General features: G+C 41.1%; 1 protein-coding gene across 6 annotated transcripts in view; it reads left to right on the top strand.

The window, feature by feature from the left end:
* Positions 1 to 5,026: 5,026 nt before the first annotated feature.
* The window catches only part of Zfp385d (zinc finger protein 385D), a 380,934-nt gene continuing 359,696 nt past the window's right edge, over positions 5,027 to 26,264 (top strand). The window contains exon 1 of one of the 6 annotated variants that reach the window (XM_063274196.1): positions 5,027 to 5,477. In XM_063274196.1, the coding sequence (XP_063130266.1) occupies positions 5,456 to 5,477 (22 nt within the window). In that variant the 5' untranslated portion in view covers positions 5,027 to 5,455. 6 annotated transcript variants of the gene reach the window in all.

The raw sequence follows: 26,264 nt of genomic DNA, 5'->3' as shown, positions 1-26,264 counted from the left end.
GTACCACGGGCCTTCTCTCTCATTGATGTTAGACAAGGCCATCCTCTGCTACATATGTATCTGGAGTCATGGATCCCTGCCTGTAGGCTCCTTGGTTCGTGGTCTAGTCCCTAGGAGCACTTGGTGGTCTGGCCAGCCTAAGTTGTTCTTCCTATGGGATTGCAATCCCCCTCTGCTCCTCCAGTGTCCTTCTGCCAGCTCCCCCACCAGGGTTCCTGAGCTCAGTTTGATGGTTGGTTCCAAGCATCCTCATCTGCATTGGTCAGTTGCTCCCCAAACCTCCCAAAGAACAGCCACACCAGGTTCCTGTCAGCAATTACCTCTTGGCAACAGCAACAGTGTTGGGTTTGGGCTCTGAAGACAGGATATATTACCAGGTGGAACATTCCTCGGATGGCCCTTCTTTCTGTCTCTGCTCCATTTTATGTTCCTGTTCTTTCTTTGGAAATGGACATTTCTGGGTTAAAAATTTGAGATGGGTGGGTGGCTCCATCCCTCTACGGGGGCTGTGTCTATCAACTGGAGGTGGTCTCTACAGGTTCTATTTCCCATTCATTGGGCATTTCGGCTAAAGTCATCCTCACTGGGTCCTGGGACCCTCAAGTGGCTATCCCCAGTTCTTCATCCCCCACTGCTACATATTTCTGATTCCTTGACCATCTATACCTTTCTCCCATCCCCTCCGAAACCTGATACTGTCACCTTTATTTCCTCCCCCTCCTCTTTCCCTTCCAGGTACCCCTCCCTCTGCCTCTCTTGATCATCCCCCCACCCCATGCTGGACTAAAGCATCCATACCCTGATCTTCCTTCCTCTTAAGCTCCATATGGTCTGTGGGTTGTGAGCTTTTGGGCTAATATACACTTATCAGTGACTGCATACCATTCTTTTGTGTCGGGGTTACCTCATTCAGGATGATATTTTCTAGTTCCATCCATTTGCCTGGGAATTTCATGAAGTCATTGGTTTTAATAGCCGAGTAGTACTTTATATATATTTTTGTTAAGCTTTTTAAAAATTTTTATTAGATATATTTCTTTACTTACATTTCAAATGTTATGTCCTTTCCAGGTTTCCTGTCCGTAAGTCCCCCTTCTTCTCCCCCTCCCCCATATGGGTGTTCCCCCCATCCTTTCCCCTTACCCACCTCCACCCTGACATCTCCATGCACTGGGGGTCTAACCTTGGCAGGACCAAGGGTTTCCCCTTCCACTGGTGCCCCAACAAGTCTATTCTCTGCTACATATGCAGTTAGAGCCCTGGGTCAGTCCATGTATAGTCTTTCAGTAGTGGTTTAGTTCCCGGAAGCTCTGGTTGGTTGGCATTGTTGCTCTTATGGGGTTGCAAGCTCCTTCAGCTCTTTCAATCCTTCCTCCGATTCCCCCACAGGGGGTCCTGTTCTCAGTTCAGTGGTTTGCTTTTGACCTCTGTATTGGACATGCTCTGGATGTGTCTCTCAGGAGAGATCTATATCCAGTCCCTTTCAGCATGCATTTTTTAGCTTCATCAATCTAATCTAGTTTTGGTGGGTGTATATATATGGGCTGCATGGGCCACATGCGGGGCAGGCTCTGAATGGCCATTCCTTTAGTTGCTGCGCTAAACTTTGCTTCCATATCCCCTCCAATAGATATTTTCCCCTTTTAAGAAGGAGTGGGAACATCCACATTTTGGTCATCCTTCTTCTTGAGCATCTTGGATATTTCTACCTTTGGGCTAATAGCCACTTCTCAATGAGTATATACCAAGTGTGTTTTTCTGTGATTGGGTTACCTCACTCAGGATGATATTTTCTAGTTCATTCCATTTGCCTCTGAATTTCATGAAGCCATTGTTTTTGAAAGCTGAGTAGTACTTCATTGTGTAGGTGTTGCACATTTTTTGAATCCATTCTTCTGTTGAAGGGCATCTCATTTCTTTCCAGCTTCTGGCAACTATAAATAGTGCTTCTATGAACAGAGTGGAGCATGTGTCTTTGTTGTATGTTGGAGCATCTTTTGGGTATATGCCCAGGAGAGGTAGAGCTGGGTCTTCAGGTAGTGCAATGACCAATTTTCTGAGGAACCTCCAGACTGATTTCCAGAGGGGTTGTGTCAGTTTGCAATCCCACCAACAATGGTGGAGTGTTCCTCTTTCTCCACATCCTCGGCAGCATCTGCTGTCCCGAGTTTTTTATCTTAGCCATTCTGACTGGCGTGAGGTGGAATCTCTGGGTTGTTTTGATTTGCATTTCCCTGATGACTAAAGATGTTGAATATTTCTTTAGGTGCTTTTCGACCATTCAATAATCCTCAGCTGAGAATGTTTTGTTTAGCTCTGTACCCCATTTTTAACAGGGTTATTTGGCTCTCTGGAGTCTAACTTTGTGAGTTCTTTGTATATTTTGGATATAAGCCCTCTGTCTGTTGTAGGATTGGTAAAGATCTTTTCCCAATCTGTTGCTTGCCATTTTGTCCTAATGACAGTGTCTTTTGCCCTACAGAAGCTTTGCAGCTTTATGAGGTCCCATTTGTTAATTCTTGATCTTAGAGCATAAGCCCTTGGTGTTTTGTTCAGGAAATTTTCTCCAGTTCCCCTGTGTTCAAGACTCTTCCCCACTTTTTCTTCTATTAGTTTGAGTGTATCTGGTTTGATGTGGAGGTCCTTGATCCACTTGGATTTACACTTTGTACAGGGTGATAAGCATGGATCGATCTGCATTCTTCTGCATGCTGACCTCTAGCTGAACAAGCACCATTTATCTTTCTTAACCGCACTGTCCATGCTATCATCTTCCATCTATAAGACTGAAGTGGACCCAAACCTTTAACAGTGAACGGCAGCGCCCTCTAGCCAGAGCCGACAGCTGATGAGTTGCTTGCATAAGCTCTGCTGCAGACCTTTCTCTTGTCTCAAGGAAGGGCTGGCCAACCACTTGTCCTCTGTGTTGGCCTGCAAAATAGTTTTCATTTTTAAACTGAAGAAGTTGTAAAATCGTAAATGTGATATTTAAGCTTTCCTCCTCCAATGCCTTTAAATGAATGGTATTTCTACAAGGACAGAGGTAGCTGCACAGTGTGCTCTTGGCCTATGATCCCGGAACTCTTAGAGCTAAGTGGGACATCACAAATTCAAGGCCATCCCAGGCTACAGAGCCTGTCTCAAACAGCTAACAAATGACAGGAAGAGGGGAGGGGACAGAGAAGGAGGGGTAGGAATGGGAAGAAATAAGCTAGAAGAAGGGGAGAAAGAGGAGTAGCTTTTTTAAGAAACACTGTGGGGGCTGGGGATTTAGCTCAGTGGTAGAGCACTTACCTAGGAAGCGCAAGGCCCTGGGTTCGGTCCCCAGCTCCGAAAAAAAGAACCAAAAAAAAAAAAAAAAAAAAAAAAAAAAAAAAAAAGAAACACTGTGGATCTGATTTGTTCTTGATTATTTATTCACCTAGTTCTTTTTATTTCAATGTGAAAGCACTCCACTCAGGGAGAGGGAACAGGTTAGGCGTATACAAGACTGCAAAGAAAGATGTCAAGATGAGGTCCTCTGCTCTCTAGCTTCAATGTACAGAGTATTCACCAGATACAGAATTCTGAAAGGAAACACCATTCAACACTTTAATATCATACTGTGTTGCTATTGGCTGACATGGTTTACAAAAGCTCAGATTTAAAGCACACACACACACACACACACACACATACCACACACACACACACATACCACACACACACCACACACACACCACACACATACCACACACACACACACACACCACACACACACACCACACACACACACACACACCACACACACACACACCACACACACACCACACACACACACCACACACACATACATACACACACACCACACACACACACACCACACACACATACATACACACACACCACACACACACACACCCACACACACACACACCACACACACACACACCACACACACACACACCACACACACACACACCACACACACACACACCACACACACACCACACACACACATACACCACACACACACATACACCACACACACACACCACACACACACACACACACACCACACACACACACACACCTACATACACACACACCACACACATCACATACCACACACACCACACACACCACACACACACACACACACACACACCACACACACACACACACACACACACACACACACACACACACCACCTCCTGAGGCTGCATTAAAAAAAAACTGTACTGTTTCCTCATTTGAGAAATGAATTTTAGGTTCAAATAACCCAGAGAGTAAACAGGATCCAACAGTTGGGGAAGGGAGCTGGCTAGTGGGTTTTCACCCTGAGCATTTACACAGTAATCACTTGCTTTGAAGGATTTCTTTCTAACATTCTTTTCTGTGTACACTAAGCACTGCAATTCATTACACTTTTGGAAGACACAGAGAATTTGCTAGGTTCTACGGTTCTTGGCTGTCTTGGCTGTTCATCTCAAATTTAGTGTGTACGTACTCAATATTGGTGATGAGTCTTAAATTATGATCTAATTTTGGTCGTTTCCATTGTAATGTCTTTCCCTTTAGACAGTCAAATACCATTTCTGCCCCAATGTATTTCCGCTATCTGCTAAGGGGCAAGGGCAGGTGGGTGTGTAATTGTGGTGTGCCTCAATAGGAGGGGACTTTTATCATATGTTTCCATCTATCAATCTAAACCGGAAAACAAGGTATTAAAAAAACAGATTTTTTTGTTGTTGTTGTTGATGGTATCACACTTCCGTAGTCAGAGTACCCTGACTTCCAGCCCTCAGGCTCAGAGCCGAAAGCACGCCCACTCAAAATCCTCTCCAGCTTAATTTTGATGAGAGTGATAGTACCCTCAGGAGGGGCGAGATAAAAGTGTGTCTAATTACACGTTCATAGCAGAATTCGCCAGAGCCAGGTTCACACCCCTCATCTTGGGTAAATTTCCTCTACGTGGCTTCTGATGCACAGGAGACCCTTTCCTTTAAGCCAGCCTCTATGCATCTCACTCCGCCCATGGCCAGGTCTCTGGGCTCCTACAAGCTTCCCAGAGCCTTGGTAGGTGCCGGCAGGCCATCCACAGATAACCTCCGGTGGTTACTAGGAGAGGGGCTGGAATGCGGTGGGGGGTTGTGTTCGTAGTACTCCCAGGAAGTCCTGATGTCACAAGAGCGGCAAGGACATAGCAAGGAGGAGTCGAGTTACAGTAAGGATGGGCAGTGGCGCGCGCGGCCAGAGCACACGCTCCAGCCGCAGGGAATCGTAGGCAGAAGCCTGTTCAGCTTTGCTCGCCCAGCCCGCCCCGGAGGAGGCACGCTCCGCGCCTCTGCTTGTCAAGCGTCAAGCTGGAAACATTCACACTGACCTTAGCATGCCACGGCTCTGCTCGGCGTGCCAACTCTGCGTGCGAGCGGAGGCTGAAGACGCCACAGTGGGGTTCCAGCTGGTTGATTAATGAGAAAAATAATGTATTTTGGTGAGTGTTCACTCTGATGACGCAATTTTGGGCTGGGGGAGGGGGGGCAGATTGTCCGGCGGCTCTCCATCGTGCAAGCAAACGCTTAAAAAAAATAAAAAAAAAATCTTCAAACTGTTAGAATATATTACACCAAAGGAACCTCCAGCGGGCAACTGGCAGACCTGATAGTGCGGAGTTAAAAGCTCTCTTTGTGCTACCTTTGGGGATGGTAATCAACTGTGCACGGATGAAATTGGAAAAGAAGAGGTGGGGTGATTAAACTTTGCTTTGACTTGGCACGAAGTTGGTTTATTTAGCTAGGTGAAGGAGATGTGGTGAAGCGTGGGAAGTCATGGACTAACTTAATGGAATGCGAGGCAAAGTTCCCACAGGACTGATGCCCTGGGAGCTTAGTAAACATGAATGTCTTCTCAAGCATTGGGATTTTTCCTATTTAAGAGGCAGGGAAACATTGTGCGAGCAGTCCTTCCCCGCCCGGTGTTACTTCAGGCTAAACGAGGATAGCACCAAATGCTTATTCCTTTAAACCTTCCGAGTTCATGAGGCTGATAAGTATGTGTGCGTGCGGTTTAGTTTGGGGCTGCGGAGGAGCGTTCCCTGAGGCTTTCAGCTGAGCTACCTGCCTTTGCAAAAAGCTTGTAGAGGCTTAGATGTGGGCTCTGAGCTGAGCACTGTGAGCAGCCTAGGAGCTGAGTTGTACCTTCGCAGTGCAACGCTGGCTGCAAGCTTTCATCTGAGAAAAGGCAGAGACATTCACTTCTGAGAAGAGACCAAAGAATTAGGAGGAGCCTTTCCTCCTCCCTGGAGTTATGTTTTCATTCTGTAAGTCCCAGCCGGTGTCATCATCGTTTAACAGCATCTATCTGATATTAAAAGGTTTGTGGGAGCAACTGGAGCGGGGCATCTGATATCAAAAGGTTTGTGGGAGCAACTGGAGTGGGGCTGAGGGTACTATTGTATGCCGCAGACACAATGGGGGACTTGGGGTTTTGCTTTAAGTATGAAATTAATAGTCTTCCTTCAAGTTAAATTTAGATTCGTGTGGCTGGGCACTATTAGTTTTTTGGGCATGGATTCCTCTGTATGATATTTGCTTTGCCTTGTCTTGTTTCTTTTTTAGAGCCTTTTGGAACATTTGAGAAAGTGTTCAAGGAACCTGAGTTTCAAAACAAAAACCTTAATGCCTTTAGTTGTCTTGACAGCAGCTTTGATTGCCCTATAATTGGTGTCATTTTAGAAAAGAATTCCTAAAATAACCAGAATTGATTTAAAAGAAAGGATCCCCATTCCGTATCCCAATTCAAGCAGGATCCAGACTTAAGGAGCACTTTTCCCGTGGGCAGTTATAAGGGGCATGCTTATTTATTAAGAATGAATAGAACAGCATGTGTGTGATTTTTGAAAAATGGAGAAACTTGTGAAGATAATGTGTCTTTTTAGCATAATTAAATTTCAGCTTCTATAATGAAATTCAGGGAAATATAAGACTATTATGATTTTAGTTTAGCTTTGGGGGTTGTATAAAAATGCCTGGTAGGATTTTGAAGTAGAACCAATCAGAGAAGCAGGAAGGGTCTCAAAGTCCAGGTAAGAGGCTGCCCATGCTGTGCTGAGCTGCATATGGTGACTGACTAGCTCACTGTCACTGAACTAGCTCGTGTTGTTAACTGTGTGCTAACCCAGTTGTTTTGTAAGGGACAGCTCTACAGGCAATTAGTTTCCTGTAAGCTTTTAATAGCATGAATGTCCCACTTACTCCAGCTTAAACTACACTTTTGACAACTACAAGTTGCCCTCAAGGATGTGAACATAGCTTTGTCTTACCATCAGCCCCACCATTATTCCAGTGTGACAAACGTTTTTTACATTCTTAAAAGGAAGTAGTGTGTATATCAAAAATGTTAGGTTTTGACAATTTATGTTATGCAGCCCCTCACTGAACTTGCTAAACAGCAGAAGCCAAACTGCGTCTTGAAAAATCACCTGTCACTCTAGAGCTAGGGCAAATAAAAAATAACAACAACAGCAGCAATAATAATAATAATAATAATAATAACAACAACATACACATACATACATATGTGAATAAAATGAGAAAAACCTAGGCATCTTTCAGTGTCATAGCAGACTAATGTGTGTGTGCCTGCACATGTACATGTGTGTATGTTTGTGTGCATATGTACATAGATCTAAAATATTTCTATTTCAGATAGCTTCTTAAAAACAATGCTTTCAGAGTCAGATGGCGGTGGCTCATGCCTTTAATCTCAGCACTCTGGAGTCAGAGGCAGGTAGATCTCTGAGTTGAAGGCCAGCCTAGTCTACAGAGTGAGTTTCAGGACAGCTAGGGCTATGCAGAGAAACACTGTTCTAAAGGAAAAAAAAAGAAACAAACAAAAACAAAAGCAATGCTTCAATTGCAAATTTATTGACGCTTTATTATTTTCATCATTTTTGAGCTGTTAATGATTTATCAAGCCAAGACCAATAGGGGCAAAAGGACAACAGATCTTCATTCTTGGGCTTTTATGATCACTAGTGGCAATGGGATAAGCAGGGTCCCAGTAGGACAACTAAGAGTATGGTGAAGCTATGTGGAGAAGTGAATTGGGAGACAAGTGAATAGGTCCCTTCTCACACACATAACCTGATTTGCAAGGTGTTACCCCATTCAAATGCAGAGTCTTTCCTGACAAGGCTGGCTGAAACTGCCTGCTTTAAGCTTCCTTCCCTTGGGGCACTAAGTAGCTGGACTTGTGCAAGGTCAGCTGGCATGACTTGAGTGTGTATGTAAATGGGTAAGCTGTATGTATGAGATTTCCAGTTCTTAACACAGGCCCCTCTGAATCTATTCTGCCATACCTATGGTACTAAAGACTCTTAAGAACTAGAGCCCTGTTGGGGATTTAGCTCAGTGGTAGAACGCTTGCCTAGGAAGCGCAAGGCCCTGGGTTCGGTCCCCAGCTCCAAAAAAAAAAAAAAGAACTAGAGCCGTACTTTCATATCCTATTGAGATTTTTTTCCATCTTTATTAAATTTGGTATTTCTTATTTACATTTAAATGTTATTCCCTTTCCTGGTTTTGAGGCCAACATCCCCCTAGCCTCTCCCCCTCCCCTTCTATATGGGTATTCTCCTCCCCATCCTCCCCCCATTGCCGCCCTCCCCCCAACAATCTAGTTCACTGGGGGTTCAGTCTTAGCAGGACCCAGGGCTTCCCCTTCCACTGGTGCTCTTACTAGGCTATTCATTGCTACTTATGAGGTCAGAGTCCAGGGTCAGTCCACGTATAGTCTTTAGGTAGTGGCTTAGTCCCTGGAAGCTCTGGTTGCTTGGCATTGTTGTACATATGGGGTCTCGAGCCCCTTCAAGCTCTTCCAGTTCTTTCTCTAATTCCTTCAACGGGGGTCCCGTTCTCAGTTCAGTGGTTTGCTGCTGGCATTCGCCTCTGTATTTGCTGTATTCTGGCTGTGTCTCTCAGGAGAGATCTACATCCGGCTCCTGTCGGTCTGCACTTCTTTGCTTCATCCATCTTGTCTAATTGGATGGCTGTATATGTATGGGCCACATGTGGGGCAGGCTCTGAATGGGTGTTCCTTCAGTCTCTGTTTTAATCTTTGCCTCTCTCTTCCCTGCCAAGGGTATTCTTGTTCCCCTTTTAAAGAAGGAGTGAAGCATTCACATTTTGATCATCCGTCTTGAGTTTCGAGTATTCTGTGCATCTAGCATTTGGGCTAATATCCACTTACCAATGAGTGCATACCATGTGTGTTATTCTGAGATTGGATTACCTCACTCAGGATGATATTTTCTAGTTCATTCCATTTGCCTATGAATTTCATAAAATCATTGTTTTTGATACCTGAGTAATATTCCATTGTGTAGATGTACCACATTTTCTGTATCCATTCCTCTGTTGAAGGGCATCTGGGATATTTCCAGCTTCTGGCAATTATAAATAAGGCTGCTATGAACATAGTGGAGCATGTGTCTTTGTTATATGTTTGGGCATCTTTTGGGTATATGCCCAAGAGAGGTATAGCTGGGTCCTCAGGTAGTACAATGTCCAATTTTCTGAGGAACCTGCAGACTGATTTCCAGAGTGGTTGTACCAGTCTGCAATCCCACCAACAATGGAGGAGTGTTCCTCTTTCTCCGCATCCTCGCCAGCATCTGCTGTCACCGGAGTTTTTGCTCTTAGCCATTCTCACTTGTGTGAGGTGGAATCTCAGGGTTATTTTGATTTGCATTTCCCTGATGACTAAGGATGTTGAACATTTCTTTAGATGCTTCATGGCCATTCTGTATTCCTCAGCTGTGAATTCTTTGTTTAGATCTGAACCCCATTTTTAATAGGGTTATTCGTCTCCCAGCAGTATAACTTGATGAGTTCTTTTTACATTTTGGATATAAGCCCTCTATCAGTTGTAGGATTGGTAAAGATCTTTTCCCAATCTGTTGGTTGCCGTTTTGTCCAAACCACAGTGTCCTTTGCCTTACAGAAGCTTTGTAGCTTTATGAGATCCCATTTGTCGATTCTTGATCTTAGAGCATAAGCCATTGGTGTTTTGTTCAAGAAATTTTCTCCAGTGCCCATGTGTTCGAGATGCTTTCTCACTTTTTTTTTATTAATTTGAGTGTATCTGGTTTGATGTGGAGGTCCTTGATCCACTTGGACTTAAGCTTTGTACAGGGTGATAAGCATGGATCGATCTGCATTCTTCTACATGCTGACCTCCAGTTGAACCAGCACCATTTGCTGAAAATGCTATCTTTTTTCCATTGGATAGTTTTGGCTCCTTCATCAAAAATCAAGTGACCATAGATGTGTGGGTTCATTTCTGGGTCTTCAATTCTATTCCACTGGTCTATTTGCGTGTCTCTGTACCAATACTATACAGTTTTTTATCACTATTGTGCTGTAATACTGCTTCAGGGATAGTGATTCCCCTAGAAGTCCTTTTATTGTTGAGGATAGTTTTAGCTATCCTGGGTTTCTGGTTATTCCAGATGAATTTTTAAATTGTTTTGTCTAACTCTATGGAGAATTGGATTGGAATTTTGATGAGGATTGCATTGAATCTGTAAATCATTTTTGGTAAAATGGCCATTTTTACTATATTAATCCTGCCAATCCATGAGCATGGGAAATCTTTCCATCTTCTGAGACCTTCTTCAATTTCTTTCTTCAGAGGCTTGAAGTTCTTATCATAGAGATCTTTCACTTGGTTGGTTAAAGTCACACAGAGGTATTTTATATTATTTGGTATTATTATGAAGGGTGTTGTTTCCTTAATTTCTTTCTCAGCTTGTTTCTCTTTTGTGTAGAGGAAGGCTACTTATTTGTTTGAGTTAATTTTATACCCAGCCACTTTGCTGAAGGTGTTTATCAGGTTTAGTAGTTCTCTGGTGGTACTTTGGGGATCACTTAAATATACTATCATATCATCTGCAAATAGTGATATTTTGACTTGTTCCTTTCCAATCTGTATGCTTTGCTCGCCTTTTGTTGTCTGATTGCTATGGCTTGGTCTTCAAGAACTATATTGAATAAATAGGGAGAGAGTAGGCAGTCTTGTCTGATTTTAGTGGAATTGCTTCAAGTTTCTCTCCATTTAGTTTAATGTTAGCTACTGGTTCGCTGTATATGGCTTTTACTATGTTTAGGTATGTTGAATTCCTGTTCTTTCCAGGACTTTTATCATGAAGGGGTGTTGAATTTCATCAAATGCTTTCTCAGCATATAATGAAATGATCATGTGGTTTTTACCTTTCAGTTTGTTTATATAGTGGATTATGTTGATGGTTTTCCGTATATTAAACCATCCCTGCATACCTGGGATGAAGCCTACTCGATCATGATGGATGATTGTTTTGAGGTGTTCTTGGATTAGGTCTTCAAGAATTATATTGAGTATTTTTGCATAGATATTCATAAGGGAAATTGGTCTGGAGTTCTCTTTCTTTGTTGGGTCTCTGTGTGGTTTATGTATAAGAGTAATTATGGCTTCATAGAAGGAATTCGGTAGCACTCTGTTTCAATTTTGTGGAATAGTTTGGATAGTATTGGTATGAGGTCTTCTATGAAGGTCTGATAGAATTCTGCACTGAACCCATCTGGACCTGGGCTCTTTTGGGTTGGGAGACTTATACTGACTGCTTCTATTTCGTTAGGAGTTATGGGGTTGTTTAAATGGTTTATCTGTACCTGATTTAACTTCGATACCTGGTATCTGTCTAGGAAATTGTCCATTTCCTGCAGATTTTCAAGTTTTGTTGAATATAGACTTTTGTAGTAGGATCTGATGATTTTTTTGAATTTCCTCTGATTCTGTAGTTATGTCTCCCTTTTCATTTCTGATTTTGTTAATTTGGACACACTCTCTGTGTCCTCTCGTTAGTCTGGCTAAGGGTTTATTTATCTTGTTGATTTTCTCAAAGAACCAACTTTGGGTTCTGTTGATTCTTTCTATGGTCCTTTTTGTTTCTACTTGGTTGATTTCAGCTCTGAGTTTGATTATTTCCTGCCTTCTACTCCTCCTGGGTGTATTTGCTTCTTTTTGTTCTAGAGCTTTTAGGTGTGCTGTCAAGCTGCTGATATATGCTCTTTCCTGTTTCTTTCTGCAGGCATTCAGAGATATGAGTTTTCCTCTTAGCACAGCTTTCATTGTGTCCCATAAGTTTGGGTATGTTGTACCTTCATTTTCATTAAATTCTAAGAAGTCTTTAATTTCTTTCTTTATTTCTTCCTTGACCAGGTTATCATTGAGTAAAGCATTGTTCAACTTCCATGTATATGTGGGCGTTCTTTCCTTGTTGTTGTTGAAGACCAGCTTTAGCCCATGGTGGTCTGATAGGACTCATGGAATTATTTCTATCTTTCTGTATCTGTTGAAGCCTGTTTTGTGATCCAGTATATGGTCAATTGCAGACAAGTGCCCTGAGTTGGTAAGAAGAAGGTATATCCTTTTGTTTTAAGATAGAATGTTCTATAATATCATTTAAGTCCATTTGGTTCATAACTTCTCTTATTCTGTCTATGTCTCTGTTTCATTTCTTTTACATGATCTGTCCATTGATGAGAGTGGGGTGTTGAAATCTCCTACTCTAATTGTGTGGGATGGAATGTGTGCTTTGAGCTTTAGTAAGGTTTCTTTTATGTACATAGGTGCCCTTGTATTTGGAGAATAGATATTTAGGATTGAGAGTTCATCTTGGTAGATTTTTCCTTTGATGACTATGAAGTGTCCTTCGTTATCTTTTTTGATGACTTTTGGTTGAAAATCGATTTTATTTGATATTATAATGGGTACTCCAGCTTGCTTCTTCAGACCATTTGCTTGGAAAGTTGTTTTCCAGCCTTTTACTCTGAGGTAGTGTCTGTCTTTGACTCTGAGGTTTGTTTCCTGTAGGCAGCAAAATTACGTATTTTGCTCATTACATATCCAGTTTGTTAATCTTTGTCTTTTTATTGGGTAATTGAGTCCATGAATTTGAGAGATATTAAGGAATAGTGATTGTTGCTTCCTGTTATCTTCATATTTGGAGGTAAGATTATGTTTGTGTGCTTGTCTTCTCTTTGTTTTGTTGCAACACAATTACTTTCTTGCTTTTTCTAGGGTGTAACTTGCCTTCTTGTGTTGGGCTTTACCATTTATTATCCTTTGTAGTGCTGGATTTGTAGAAAGATATTGTGTAAATTTGGTTTTGTCAAGGAATATCTTGGTTTCTCCATCTATGTTAATTGAGAATTTTGCTGGATACAGTAACCTGGGAAGGCATTTGTGTTCTCTCAGGGTCTGTATGAAATCTGTCCTAGATCTTCTGGTTTTCATAGTCTCTGGTGAGAAGTCTGTTGTAATTCTGATAGGTCTGCCTTTATATGTTACTTGACCTTTTTCCCTTACTGCTTTTAATATTCTTTCTTTGTTTTGTGCGTTTGGTGTTTTGACTATTATGTGATGGGAGGAGTTTCTTTTCTGGTCCAATCTATTTGGAGTTCTGTAGGCTTCTTGTATGTTCATGGGCATCTCTTTCTTTAGGTTAGGGAAGTTTTCTTCTATGATTCTGTTGAAGATATTTACTGGTCCTTTGAGTTGGGAGTCTTCACTCTCTTCTATACTTACTTTCCTTAGGTTTGATCTTCTCATTGTATCCTGGTTTTTCTGTACATTTTGGGCCTGTAACTTTTTCCGTTTTACATTATCTTTGACAGTTGTGTCAATGATTTCTATGGAATCTTCTGCTTCTGAAATTCTATCTTCTATCTCTTGTATTCTGTTGGTAATGCTTGTATTTATAGCTCTTTGTCTCTTCCTTTGGTTTTCTATATCCAGGGTTGTCTCCCTTTGTGTTTTTTGTTTGTTTGTTTGTTTGTTTGTTTGTTTCTCTCCCTTTGTGCTTTCTTTATTGTTTCTATTTCCATTTTCAATTCCTTCACCTGTTTGTGTTTTCCTGTAATTCTTTCAGGGATTTTTGTGTTTCCTCTCTAAGGGCTTTTACTTGTTTACTTGTATTTTCCTGCATTTCTGTAAGGGAGTTCTTTATGTCTTTCTTCAAGTCCTCCATCATCATGATCAAATGTGATTTTAAATCTAGATCTTGGTTTTCTGGTGTGTTTGGATATTCAGTGTTTGCTTTGGTGGGAGAATTGGGCTCTGTGATGCCATATAGTCTTGCTTTCTGTTCCTTGGGTTCCTGTGCTTGCCTCTCACCATCAGGTTGTCTCTGGTGTTACCGTGTTCTGCTATTTCTGATAGTGGCTTGACCATCTTATAGGCCTGTGTGTCAGGAGTGCTGTAGACCTGTTTTCCTGTTTTCTTTCAGCCAGTTATGGGAACAGAGTGTTCTGCTTTTAGTCGTGTAGTCTTTTTTGTTCACTGTATTTCAGCCGTTCCTGTTTACATGTGTCCTGAGTCCACCAGGCAGGTCACTTGGAGTAGAAAAGTTGGTCTTACTTCTGGTCTCGGGCCTGAAGTTGCTCTTTTTGGCTCTGTTTCAGCTCTCAGTGAGGGCAGAAACCTCAAGGGCCTGCCCCTCCTTGTCCTGTGTCCCTGCGCACAGGGGGCCCAGATGGCGCTAGGCATTTTCCTCTAGAGTTAGAAATGTGGGCAGAGAGTAGTCTCCTCTGGTTTCCCAGGCATGTCTCTCTATTGAGATTTTAATGTGGGATTTTCAGTAATTGTTTGTCTGCAGTTGCTATTTAGTGATTTGAGTTTGTCATTCAAACTGTGGGCGCACCTGTCACTCTACCAATTTTACATTCATTATTGTCGTTAAATGTGCAAAACACAAAGGAGAAAGGAAAGGGAAAATCCCAGTCAGCAGTGCAGTCAGTGGGATATGCTGTAGAAGTAAAGGGAAAATGGCAAAGATGATGAAATTAACCTTCGTGCCCCCATAAAGATTATACAAAGTTAAAAATTATATGTGCCATGGATTAATAGCCATTAATAATTTATTCACTACTGAAAGCCAGGCACCTAGGAGACTTCTCTTCAGACCCAGAAATAGAGGTTATGGGTGGTTGTCAGTACAATAGGCTAGGTGCCAGGTCCCAGTGGGGCTGAAGAGTGTCTGGTATGAAGGACAGATTTCTTGCTTGAATGCATTGCTGTGGCCACCCACTGCCCAGCCAAAGGTTGTACTATAAGTCACTGTCTCTAGCTCTGGGCACCATAAGTCTGCATCTTTCCCCTTCCCATCTCCTCTTTCTTTTCATGTTGAAGGGTCTTCATTGACAGTGGGCATAGCAACCACATGAATGTCCTCCGTTGGCCACAAAGGTGTGATGTGTTGTCTGGAGATGCCAGGAGGGACATGAGGAGCTTGGTTGTGCTCAGGAATTCTGTATGGCCTCACATCAGTGCTTCTAGACCTGAGCCTTCCATATATGACAAAAAGGCCGTCTAAAAGTGGTTGAGGCCTACTCCTTGATAATACTCCTAAAAAAGAAAATGATCTACCTGGAAAAAAATAGGCAGAACCGAGAGACAAATGTTAGCACTGACTGCAAATGTTACTATTAATAGTATAATAATTAAACCCAGAGAAAAGGGCAAGCAAGTTTTAGAAAGTATGACTGAGCTGTTAAAGTTCAGCTTGATGTTAATTGCGGTTTGGCTGTGTCCTTTATATGACTAAGGATAGGAAAAAAGAAAAAGGAAACTTTATGGTGTGCCAGTTATATGCAAAAATGCATCCATCACAAGTAAGTTTTAATACAACAAACAGCAAATGTCTAAAGAGAAGATTCTTTTCTCTTCCTTGTTAATAGATATATATGTTCTATGTATCTGGAAGGGCTGTTTTCCCTAGGCTATTTAAGAAGAGCTCACTTCAGTGTTTGCATCTTGGGCAATGGTTTAACTATGATTTCTCATCTCTGAGACTGTGTCAGAAAGGCAGTTGTGCAGTGAGGAAGAGATGAGAAGAAAGCAGCAGGCAGCACAAAGAAACATCCCCCTCTTTCTGTGCCCCCAACTCTTCATTTGCAATAAACCATCCATTATGAGAAAGGAGATTTCTGTTTCCTCCATAGAAATTTCTATAGTCCCTGAACCAGTAAGGACAGAGAATAATTTACGAAGTCATGCATCCAAGTTCCTCTCTTTGGATGTTAAATTTATACTGTCAAGTTTTATTACAAATGGATCACAATGGCATACCAGGCAACAATAGGAATGGGGACTGTGACTGACACATGCAGGAAGGGTCCTTTAAAGGGACCTAAACCTAAGGGACCTTCAAACACTTTTTCCCTAAAGCTGGTTTCCTCTGAATTCATTTGAAGTTTTCAGTTTACAAAGCCAAATTTGGGTATTGTAACAGTTAATACAGATTTTTCAACATAGCCTTATAATCTGTGCTTTTGCCTCCTGCCTTTTTCTTAAAGGCCCTTCTCAGTGGCTATAATTATATGGAAATGAGATGAGTTTATTTAAGGGATAAATCTCCAAATTCATGAGATAATGAGGACTTACAAAGTTACCCTTTTGTGGGTGGCAAATTGTTCTGAAGAAGCAAATGAAAAATTTAAATTAGTGGTTTCTAACTTCCTTTTTAGAAGATGGGGATGCAGCTTTTTACTGAGACCTCTTCGGATAAGAAAAGGTGTGTGTGTGTGTGTGTGTGTGTGTGTGTGTGTGTGTGTGTGTGTGTGTGTTTTGTTATATAGATACCCCAATATTATTCCTCATCCTCAGCTTTTGTACGTTACTTAATCTTTTTGCATCATTTGAACAATTACACTTAAGTACTGATTAATGTCGTAGATTTCGCATACATTTTTAGCTTAGCTGTTTTTTAACTTGAACAATTATTGGGTGCATCATAAGTCTTAAGACATCAAGTCATAAAGCTAATTCTTCAGGTTTCCCCTGCTTAAGAAACCAGAATGCTTGTATAAGCAGAGACTCATTTCTTCCTTGACCTTGAGAAGGGGATGTTTCCACTTGTATTACACTATGAAAAACATGACATAAAGCAGCAGAAGTCATAGTCCTTGCCTGTCTGTCGGTAAGAAAACCAATGTGTATCATTTCCCACACAGATTAGTTTTGCAGCATAATTTTTCAAATGATTGGTGGCATTAAGAGAAAATACCACCTAAGAGATGGCTAGAAATATCAAAACTTAAAGTGGCTGAGATCATGCTTGAACGAAATTACTAGGGTTGGAAATAGCAAGATGTTTCTCTCTGTCACAACATTTAAATTGTTACAAGGCAGTTGGGAGTCAGCCAGCCTTCCTTGTGTATGAACTCCAGGGTGGCACAGCCTTTAATACAGAAAAATAGGATGTAAAAGTTACCCTGGATAGAGTCTCCAATACATTTGTAGGAACTAAGACAGTCAGCCCCATCTCCTGACCCAAGTATTGGTTTCTTCTATGGCCCACTCACAATATCATGTTCCTGTAAGGTGAGAGAGAAGAAAAGTTGCATGGTCAAAGTCAGAAAAGGAATAAATCAACAGCATTACCACGTGGTATCATAAATGGCGACCAAGGATGTACTGTGGGCCCCAAAGCATTGGGCCGGCCAAGGGATATAGGATGAGAGGATGCAGGCGGGTTGGTGGAGTGAGAGGTTTGAATGGCTGATGACTGTAGAACCTCAGCTCATTGTAGAGCACTCAGAATTCTGTGTTGATTGATCCGGATTGAGCAAGCACTTGAGCCATAACTCCTAACTCAGTGACTAGCACTTCTGTGAAAGTTTGGACTTTGTGTAGAGAAGAAATAGTCCTTCTTGCTTCCAAAATGTAAGATGCTGTCATTTATCTTATTTATTCTTAGATTTATTTTATTTTTAATTTTTGGGCATTTGGGAGAAGAGGCGACATCTGAGGATGCAGGTGTCTGATTCCCTGAAGAAAGAGGAAGTGGTAAATTGTAAGCCTCTGGACATGTGGGGTGGGGACAGTCAGGTGCTCTGCAAAGGTGACAAGCACTCGTAACCTCTGAGTCATCTCTTTAGCATTTTTTTATTTTATTGTACTTTTGTTATTTGGGGGTTTGTACCATTATTTTCCCAATTCCTGTTCTTTTCTTTGATCCCTGTTCTTTTCTTTGACACCTCCCATGTCCCTTTCTACTTTTTTTCACTCACACTCCGGACATCTATTATTTAATTGTCGTTGTGTGTGTGTGTATGTGCTTTTTATATTTTACCATCAATGTGTACACTAGTCCTTTGACATTGGACTATAAGATAAATATAGTAGAATCACACGTCCTTTTCATTTGTGTTGCTTTCGTTGTCACAGGACTTTGAAATGGGAACAATAGAAAGAGAATTCTATATAATATTAAGATTTACAGTCAAACATCTCTAAAGAGAACATAAAATCATTACATAAGATGATCAGATTAGAATTTCCATGAGTTTCATGGTACAGTGCTGCTGGTCTTCGCCTAACTGCAAAGGTATTTTGTCATTGGGACATGGGCAGAAAAAGCACCTGTAACCCAATATCTCAGAGTGGCAGGAATGTCACCAGGTCTGAAGCTATTGTTTTGTTAGGAGAAAAAGGAGCGTGAATTTTGACAAGAGTTTGCAAGATTTTTGCAGCATTTTTCTTTGCCTGTTATTTTTTTTTTAATTTTTATGCATTTTGCAGAAGAGGAAAGGTACTGGTGGCAGATTGCTCTAAGGATAAAAATGAAGTAATAAACGTAAATGTCCTTTGATAAACATGATCTCTCACATATGTATAGCAATTTGCTTTTCAAAACATTATGCTGTTGTGTCATTTTAGCATTAAAATGACCCATTTTAGGAGGCAGACAAAGTGCAATTATTCCTGTTCTGTTTGGTTGCTTTTTGTTTGTCTGTTTTATAGATGAGGAGTGTGAGCTTCTAGTGATTGACACTTCCTTCTCAAGACTTCACTCCTAGTTAAAAGCCAGACTCAAAACTGAGTTCAGACCTTCTGAGATGTACTCAGTGCTCTTTCTAGCAGAGTATGGGGTGTTGTGGATTATTACAGCTATTTGTAATATTTTGGAAAAAATATTCTCACTAACAACTAAAGAAATGAAGCAAAGTTTGGACGGGAGAAGTATCTTGCTCTGACTTTAGAATCACAACTGTGTAGAAGAGAATGAATATGATTCATAATTATATTTGTTCTGTTTTGTCATTTATATAAAAATTAATCAGAAACAATCAATACTACCCAGAAGGCATGAAGAGATATAATAGAATTTATGTTTATGCCGCACCCAAATGTGTATGTTGAATCCCTGACCTCAATATGATGGCATTAGGAAGTATAGACTTTGAGTCTGGATGAGATCATGATTATAAAGCCACTGTGATGGGGAGAAATGTAAGAGGACAACACTGACCATCCTTTCTATTCTCCCAGTGTTCCCCACCCAAGGTTGAAATGCTTCTTTCCTTCCTTTATTTTTGATTCTTTTCTCATAGAGTTTAGTTCGAGTTGCCTAACTAGTCTTGGGAGTGTCCCTTGCTATCCTGTGTGGTGTGTGTTACCATACCAGGGGTCACATCATTAAAGGAAATATCACTCCCTCTCCTAGAAGCTGTCAGATTGCCAGTAGCTTCTCATGTCATGATGGGACTTCATGTCCACCTTACCCCTGCTATACAGGGACTTTTCCTGGCTGGAGATTGGGATCACCCTTTAAGCCTTTTGAAGCCCTATGACAGCTCCCATCTTAACTCCCTTGTGTCCTGTTAACTGCTGGGAAATATTTCATTTGCTGTGAATAATATGGAAGGCACTAATATGTGCCAGAATTAGTGCCCCGAGAAAGGCAAACTGTGATTTAGAAGTCTTTGGAGCATTTTAGGATTCAGTCCTAAGGAAAATTTATCAGTTAAAACGTGTATTAGAAGGTAGGTTGCTTTAAAATTATTATTTTTCTTTATTTAAAAAGTTATTGGTAGTCCTAAATTCTGATCTTTAAATGAACTTTTTTTTGTAATGGGGTCAGATTTCTCCTTCTTTTAAAGTCCCCAATAAAGAAAGACAGTTCAGGGAGAAGATCAAGATGTGGGCCTCTTGGGTCATTTGCCTCCTTAAGAAGATTTTGGCATTTCTTTGTGAAGCTCCTTGAAGCTGACAGGTGATTGGCCCTGCTCACAGGTTCTCAGGAAGAGGAATTTGATGGAAACTCATTGGTACTGGGCATTGAGAGTGGAGGTACAGTCAGGGATGACACTGGCATATGATCAGCATCATTTAGAAGATCAGAGGATGTAAATCCTGGATATATGCAAGACTACACAAGGTGTATTTGAAATGGTAGAAATAGCAGAACTTGACCACAGTCTAAGGAAAACACAATTCTATGGTTACAGATGTAATCAACTGCCTTTTCTCATAAAAACCTTCAGTGGATTCCATAGGAGAGCCAGAAATGATTACCTCAGATGGGTAAATTTAGTCATCTAATAAAGAGCCTCCAGAGGACGTAGGATTTTCCACTTTGTACCAGATTATCCAAGCAGCAGATGGCAGGGTCAGGACCCCAAGCAGAGCCTCAGAACTCATGGTTCATCTGAGAGTAAGATGTGTGGACCTTCTTACACTATGTTCTGTAGTACCCACACTTAGATCTTTGAGTGGAAGTTTCCTAAGGATAAGAACTCATTCCTTTTACTTGGCACCTCTTATAGAAACTTGCATTATATTTGATAGCATAGCTCTGGACAGAATTTTAGCACAACACTTCTCACAGTTGAATATACAAAACTCATGAAGATCATGTTCAATTACTGATCCATTCATGATATCTGACCTTGCCCCTCTCCCAGGGGGCAGGGTTCTTCCTCTAACACATTCTCATGCGATGAGGATACTTCTGGTCTTCTCACCCATTGTTTTTTGAGTAGTCAGGATTTAAAATGATCGTGTTGCTGAATTCCTACTTTCTGATTCCTGGTGCAAGGTTTTGAGTGGTTTCTGTTGGAGTCACAGAGTTAACAACTATGATGAGTAACGTTAATCATCAACTTGAAACAATTGAAAATTACCTGGGAAGAGAGTCTCAGTCAGGGACTGTCTGCAATGAGATGGCTTACGGGTGTGACTGTAGGAGGTTACCTTAAGTTAATAAATATGGAAAAACCTAGCCCACTGTGGGCCAACACAACTCCCTAAACAGAAGGTCTGAACTGTACAAAAGTGAAAAGTCAAATTAAGCTGAGCACAAGCGAGAAAACAAAGGAATAGGCATGCACTAATTCCTCTCTGTTTTTGATTGTGGATGTCATATGGCTAGATACTTAAGTTCCTGCCTTGACTTCTCTGATAATAATGAATTGTTGTTACATAAAATAGTAAGTTGAAATAAATTCCTTTATCTCTTAAGTTGCTTTTTGCCAGAGTATTTTAATCAGAGCAACAGAAATGAAACTACAATTATCTATTTGACTTGAGATTTTGGAATCTTGGGACCCGAAAGTTTTGGTGCCAAATTGTAAATGCTTCATGCATATGGGGATGAACTGACCAATCAATGGGATTTTTACCTGATCTTTAGTGCCGAAAAGTAGCAAGAAGTTAGGGAAGTACTTCAGTCCCACCAAGCTGCAGATTCCTTCTTTTTGAATCACGAATGAGAAATAATTATATGAGTTCTTACACAGCTAGGTTCAGAGGACATTAAGGAAGAGTGGGCAGAGAAAATGTAAGAGCTGACAGATGAGGAAGGGAGTCGTAAAATGCAGAATTCTGGACCTGACATGGTCGTGACTCACATCAACTCACAGAACCTGTAGTTTCTAGCACGAGGTCAAGCCAGTCAAATTTCCCATATTAATGTGGGAGGGCCTTACAAGTCCACTGCTTTGGTAGGGATCTTCTGCAGTTGATGGAGCTAAGGGAGAGAGAGTCATTTTCCTTTGCGGTTGTAGCTTCTGGTAGGTTGCCCATGCCTCACTCAGTACATGGTTCCCCACCGATAGGAAAGTCTAAGTATACTGAGGAAGAGGATTAATAGGGCATCAAGATTTGAGGGTGATAGGAAGGAGGACTCTAGGAGGCATTGGAGAGAGGGACTGGTAGATGAATATGATCAAAGAAACACTGTATAACATTTTCAAAGAGTAAATAAAATATTATTAAAAAAGAAAATTCTCAGTAATCATAAGGATTAAATTAAATAGCATGTGGAAAGCATTAAAACATCACTATCATGATGTGGACAGTCACTAAGTGTTGGCAGTGACCATGACCACTTACTCATAAACATTAGTCAGCACTGCTCCCCTGGACTGCAAAGAAACTCTATAAAACATTGCAGGCAGCCATCTATCTTCTTTCCCACATCATCTATGTATAGACATGGCTGCTTCTAAGTAATCTACTGACCACAGCATGGTGTGCAAGGTTGTGTGATACAGTTCCTGGTCCACCGTACATTTTGTGGACCCTAATCATCAATACTAATGTGTTTTGTTTGCCATGGAGAGATAGAAAGGCCTGGCCAAAACTCTGCCACCCTCGTACATTGTGCACTGGCCGACAGTGTTCCTGTCGACCTTGTGTATCCATTAGTGCCTCTCTGAGCTCTGTTACAAGTGATGAGGTGGCCGCAGCTAATGATGATGCCTTCCATGTCCTGCCCAGTCATTGTGTTAACAATCAATATCCTTAAAACAAAAGGCAGCCAGACAAGGCAGCGCCTGCCTCCACCACTGTTTCCACTAAGGAAAACAAGAGAGTAGGAAAAGAAGCTTTTAACCCATTCCCTCCCCTTTGCCAAACCTAGCAAAGGACACTTGATTCTTAATAATTGTGCGGAATGATGCCAACTATGATTATCCTCCACTTCCCTACACCATGCACATAATCACACAGACATGAAGCGTCTCAGTAAGGACTTGTGGTTCTTTTTCTTGATCATTTGGCTGGTATTAAGTGACCATGGATAGCTTTCTCAGTGTTTGCACAGGAAAGCCAGCTCACTGGCCTCCTGTCAAATGTTAGCCATTTATTGAGTAGTCGTGTCTGATGATATGTGATATGTGAGAACTAGGAGAGATGGCTTTTTGTTTTCTGTTATGACTAGTATGTGGGCAGCTCCAAGCAGCATACAACTTTGCAGTGGGGGGTTCTGGGATGAGCCCATACTGCATGGTGTGTTACACTAGAGAACAATGAGAGGCAAGGCAGGATCAGACTCCTTATTAAGTACAAGTGCAATGGAGGAAGGGCCTGGCAACCCCATATTTTGATGTCCACTTATCAAGTAAGAGGTGGAGAGTTTTGGCTTTTGTCAGCCTTATTTACTGTAGTAATAGCTGGTGATATTCTGAAACGGCCTTGCAGAAAACAGGCCAGCATCTCAATTACAATAGACAAGAAAGTAGAATCTTAAGCTACTTTTAAATATCTATATTTGGCTATGAAGAAACTTCTATGAATCCTTGAATCCTTAAAAACTCTTTAAACTTTTGAAAGTGTAAAATTTTTTCTTTTCTTTTTTTTAATTGGAAATTTTAATTTATATTTAAAATGTTATTCCCTTTCCTGGTTTCCAGTCCATAAGCCCTTACTCACATTCCCTCCCCTTCTTCTATAAGGGTGTTCCCCCTCCCCAACCTCCCTCCCTTCCTGCCTCCCCACTCTGACATTCCCCTACACTGGGTGGTCCAGCCTTGTCAGGACCAAGGCCCTCTCCTCCCATTGGTGCACAAGGCCATCCTCTGCTACATAAGCAGCTGGAGCCATGTGTCTGTCCATGTACAGTCTTTGGGAAGTGGTTTAGTCCCTGGGAGCTCTGGTTGGTTGGTATTGTTGTTCTTATGGAGTTGCAAGACTCTTTAGCTCCTTCAATCCTTTCTCTAATTCTTCGAATAGGGACCCCGTTCTCAGCTCAGTGGTTTGCTGCTAGCATTCGCCTCTGTATTTGTCATGCTCTGGCTCAGCCTCTCAGGAGACAGCTGCATCAGGGTCCTGTCAGCATGCACCTCGTGGCTAAATCAATATTGTCTAGTTATGTGGCTGTGTATGTATAAATATATATCAGCTGGACCCCCAGGTAGGGCAGGCTCTGAATGGCCATTCCTTCAGTCTCTGCTCCAAATATTAGCTCCTCCTAGGAATATTTTTGTTCCACCTTTTAAGAAGGACTGGAGCATACACACTTCGGTCATCTTTCTTCTTGAGCTTCATGTGGTCTGTGGATTGTATCTTGGGTAATTCAAGCTTTTGGACTAATATCCACTTATCAGTGAGTACATGCCATGTGACTTTTGTTTGTTTGTTATTGGGTTACCTCAGTCAGGATGATATTTTCTAGTTCCGTCCATTTGTCTATGAATTTCATGAAGTCATTGATTTTAATAGCTGAATAGCACACCATTGTGTAGATTTACCACATTTTCTGAATCCATTCTTTTGTTGATGGGCATTTGGATCATTTCCAGCTTCTGGTTATTATAAATAAGGCTGCTATGAACATAGTGGAGCATGTATGTTGGAGTATCTTTTGGGTCTATGCCTAGGAGTAGTATTGCTGGGTCCTCAGGTAGTGCAATGACCAATTTTCTGAGGAACCTCCAGAATGATTTCCAGAGTGGTTGTACCAGTTTGCAATCCCACCAACAATGGAGGAGTGTTCCTCTTTCTACACATCCTGGCCTGCATCTGGTGTCACCTGAGATTTTTGAACTTAGCTATTCTGACTGGTGTGAGGTAGAATCTCAAGGTTGTTTTGATTTGCATTTCCCTGATGATTAAGGATGTTGAACATTTCTTTTGGTACTTCTCAGCCATTCAATATTCCTCAGCTGAAAATTCTTTGCTTAGCTCTGTACCCTATTTTTTAATAGGGTTAATTGGCTCTTTGGAGTCTAACTTATTTAGTCCCTTGTATATATTGGATATCAGCCCTTTATCGGGTGTAGGATTGGTAAAGATCTTTTCCCAATCTTGGTTGCTCTTTTGTCCTAATGACAGTTTCCTTTGACCTACAGAAACTTTGCAGTTTTATGAGGTCCTAATTGTTGATTCTTGATCTTAGAGCATAAGCCATTGGTGTTCTATTCAGGAAATTTCCCCCAGTGTCCTTGTGTTCAAGGATCTTCTCCACTTTTTCTTCTATTAGTTTGAATGTATCTGGTTTTATGTGAAGGTCCTTGATTCACTTGGACTTAAGCTTTGTACAAGGTGATAAGAACAGATTGATTTGAATTCTTCTACATGCTGACCGCCAGCTGAACCAGCACCATTTGTTGAAAATGTTATCTCTTTTCCACTGGATGGTTTTAGCTTCATTGTAAAAGATCAAGTGACCATAGGTGTATGGGTTCATTTCTGGGTCTCCAATTCTATTCCATTGATCTACCTGCTTGTTCTGGATCAATACCATACACCTTTTAATCACTATTGCTCTGTAATACTGTTTGAGGTCAGGGATGGTGATTCCTCCAGAAGTTCTTTTATTGTTGAGGATAGTTTAATCTATTCTGGGTTTTTGTTATCCAAATGAATTTGCAAATTGCTCTTTCTAACTCTATGAAGAACTGAGTTGGAATTTTGATGGGAATCACATTGAATTTGTAGATTATTTTGGCAAGACGGAGATTTTTACTGTATTAATCCTGTCAATCCATGAACATGGGAGATCTTTCCTTCTTCTGAGATCTTCAGTTTCTTTCTTCAGAGACTTGAAATTCTTGTCAAACACATCTTTCACTTACTTGGTTAGAGTCACACTGAGGTATTATGTAATTTGTGACTATTGTGAAGGGTTTCATTTCCCTATTTTCTTTCTTAGTCTATTTATCCTTTGAGTAGAGGAAGGCTACTGATTAGTTTGAGTTAATTTTATACCCAGTCACTTTGCTGAAGTTGTTTATCAGGCTTAGTAGTTCTCTGGTGGAAATTTTGGGGTTACTTAAGTATACCATCATATCATCTGCAACTAGTGATATTTTGACTTCTACCTTTCCAATTTGTATCCCTTTGACCTCCTTTTGTTGTCTGATTGCTCTGGCTAGAACTTCTAGTACTATATTGTATAAGTAGAAAGAGAGGAGTTCGCAGCAGTATATAGTCCCTGATTTTATTAGGAATGCTTCAAGTTTCTCTCCATTTACTTGATGTTGGCTACTGGTTTGCTGTGTATTGCTTGTACTATGTTTAGGTATGGACCTTGAATTCCTGATATTTCCAAGACTTTTAACATTAAGAGGTGTTAAATTTTCTCAAATGCTTTTTCAGCATCTAATGAGATGATCATGTTGGTTTTGTTCTTTGAGTTTGTTTACATAGTGGAAACTTTGATGGATTTCTGTATATTGAA

This window comes from Rattus norvegicus, chromosome 15 (genome assembly GCF_036323735.1).
Source record: "Rattus norvegicus strain BN/NHsdMcwi chromosome 15, GRCr8, whole genome shotgun sequence".
NCBI lineage: Eukaryota > Metazoa > Chordata > Mammalia > Rodentia > Muridae > Rattus > Rattus norvegicus.
Note: the sequence above shows the minus strand (reverse complement) of the source record. Positions and strands in the feature narration are given on the sequence as shown.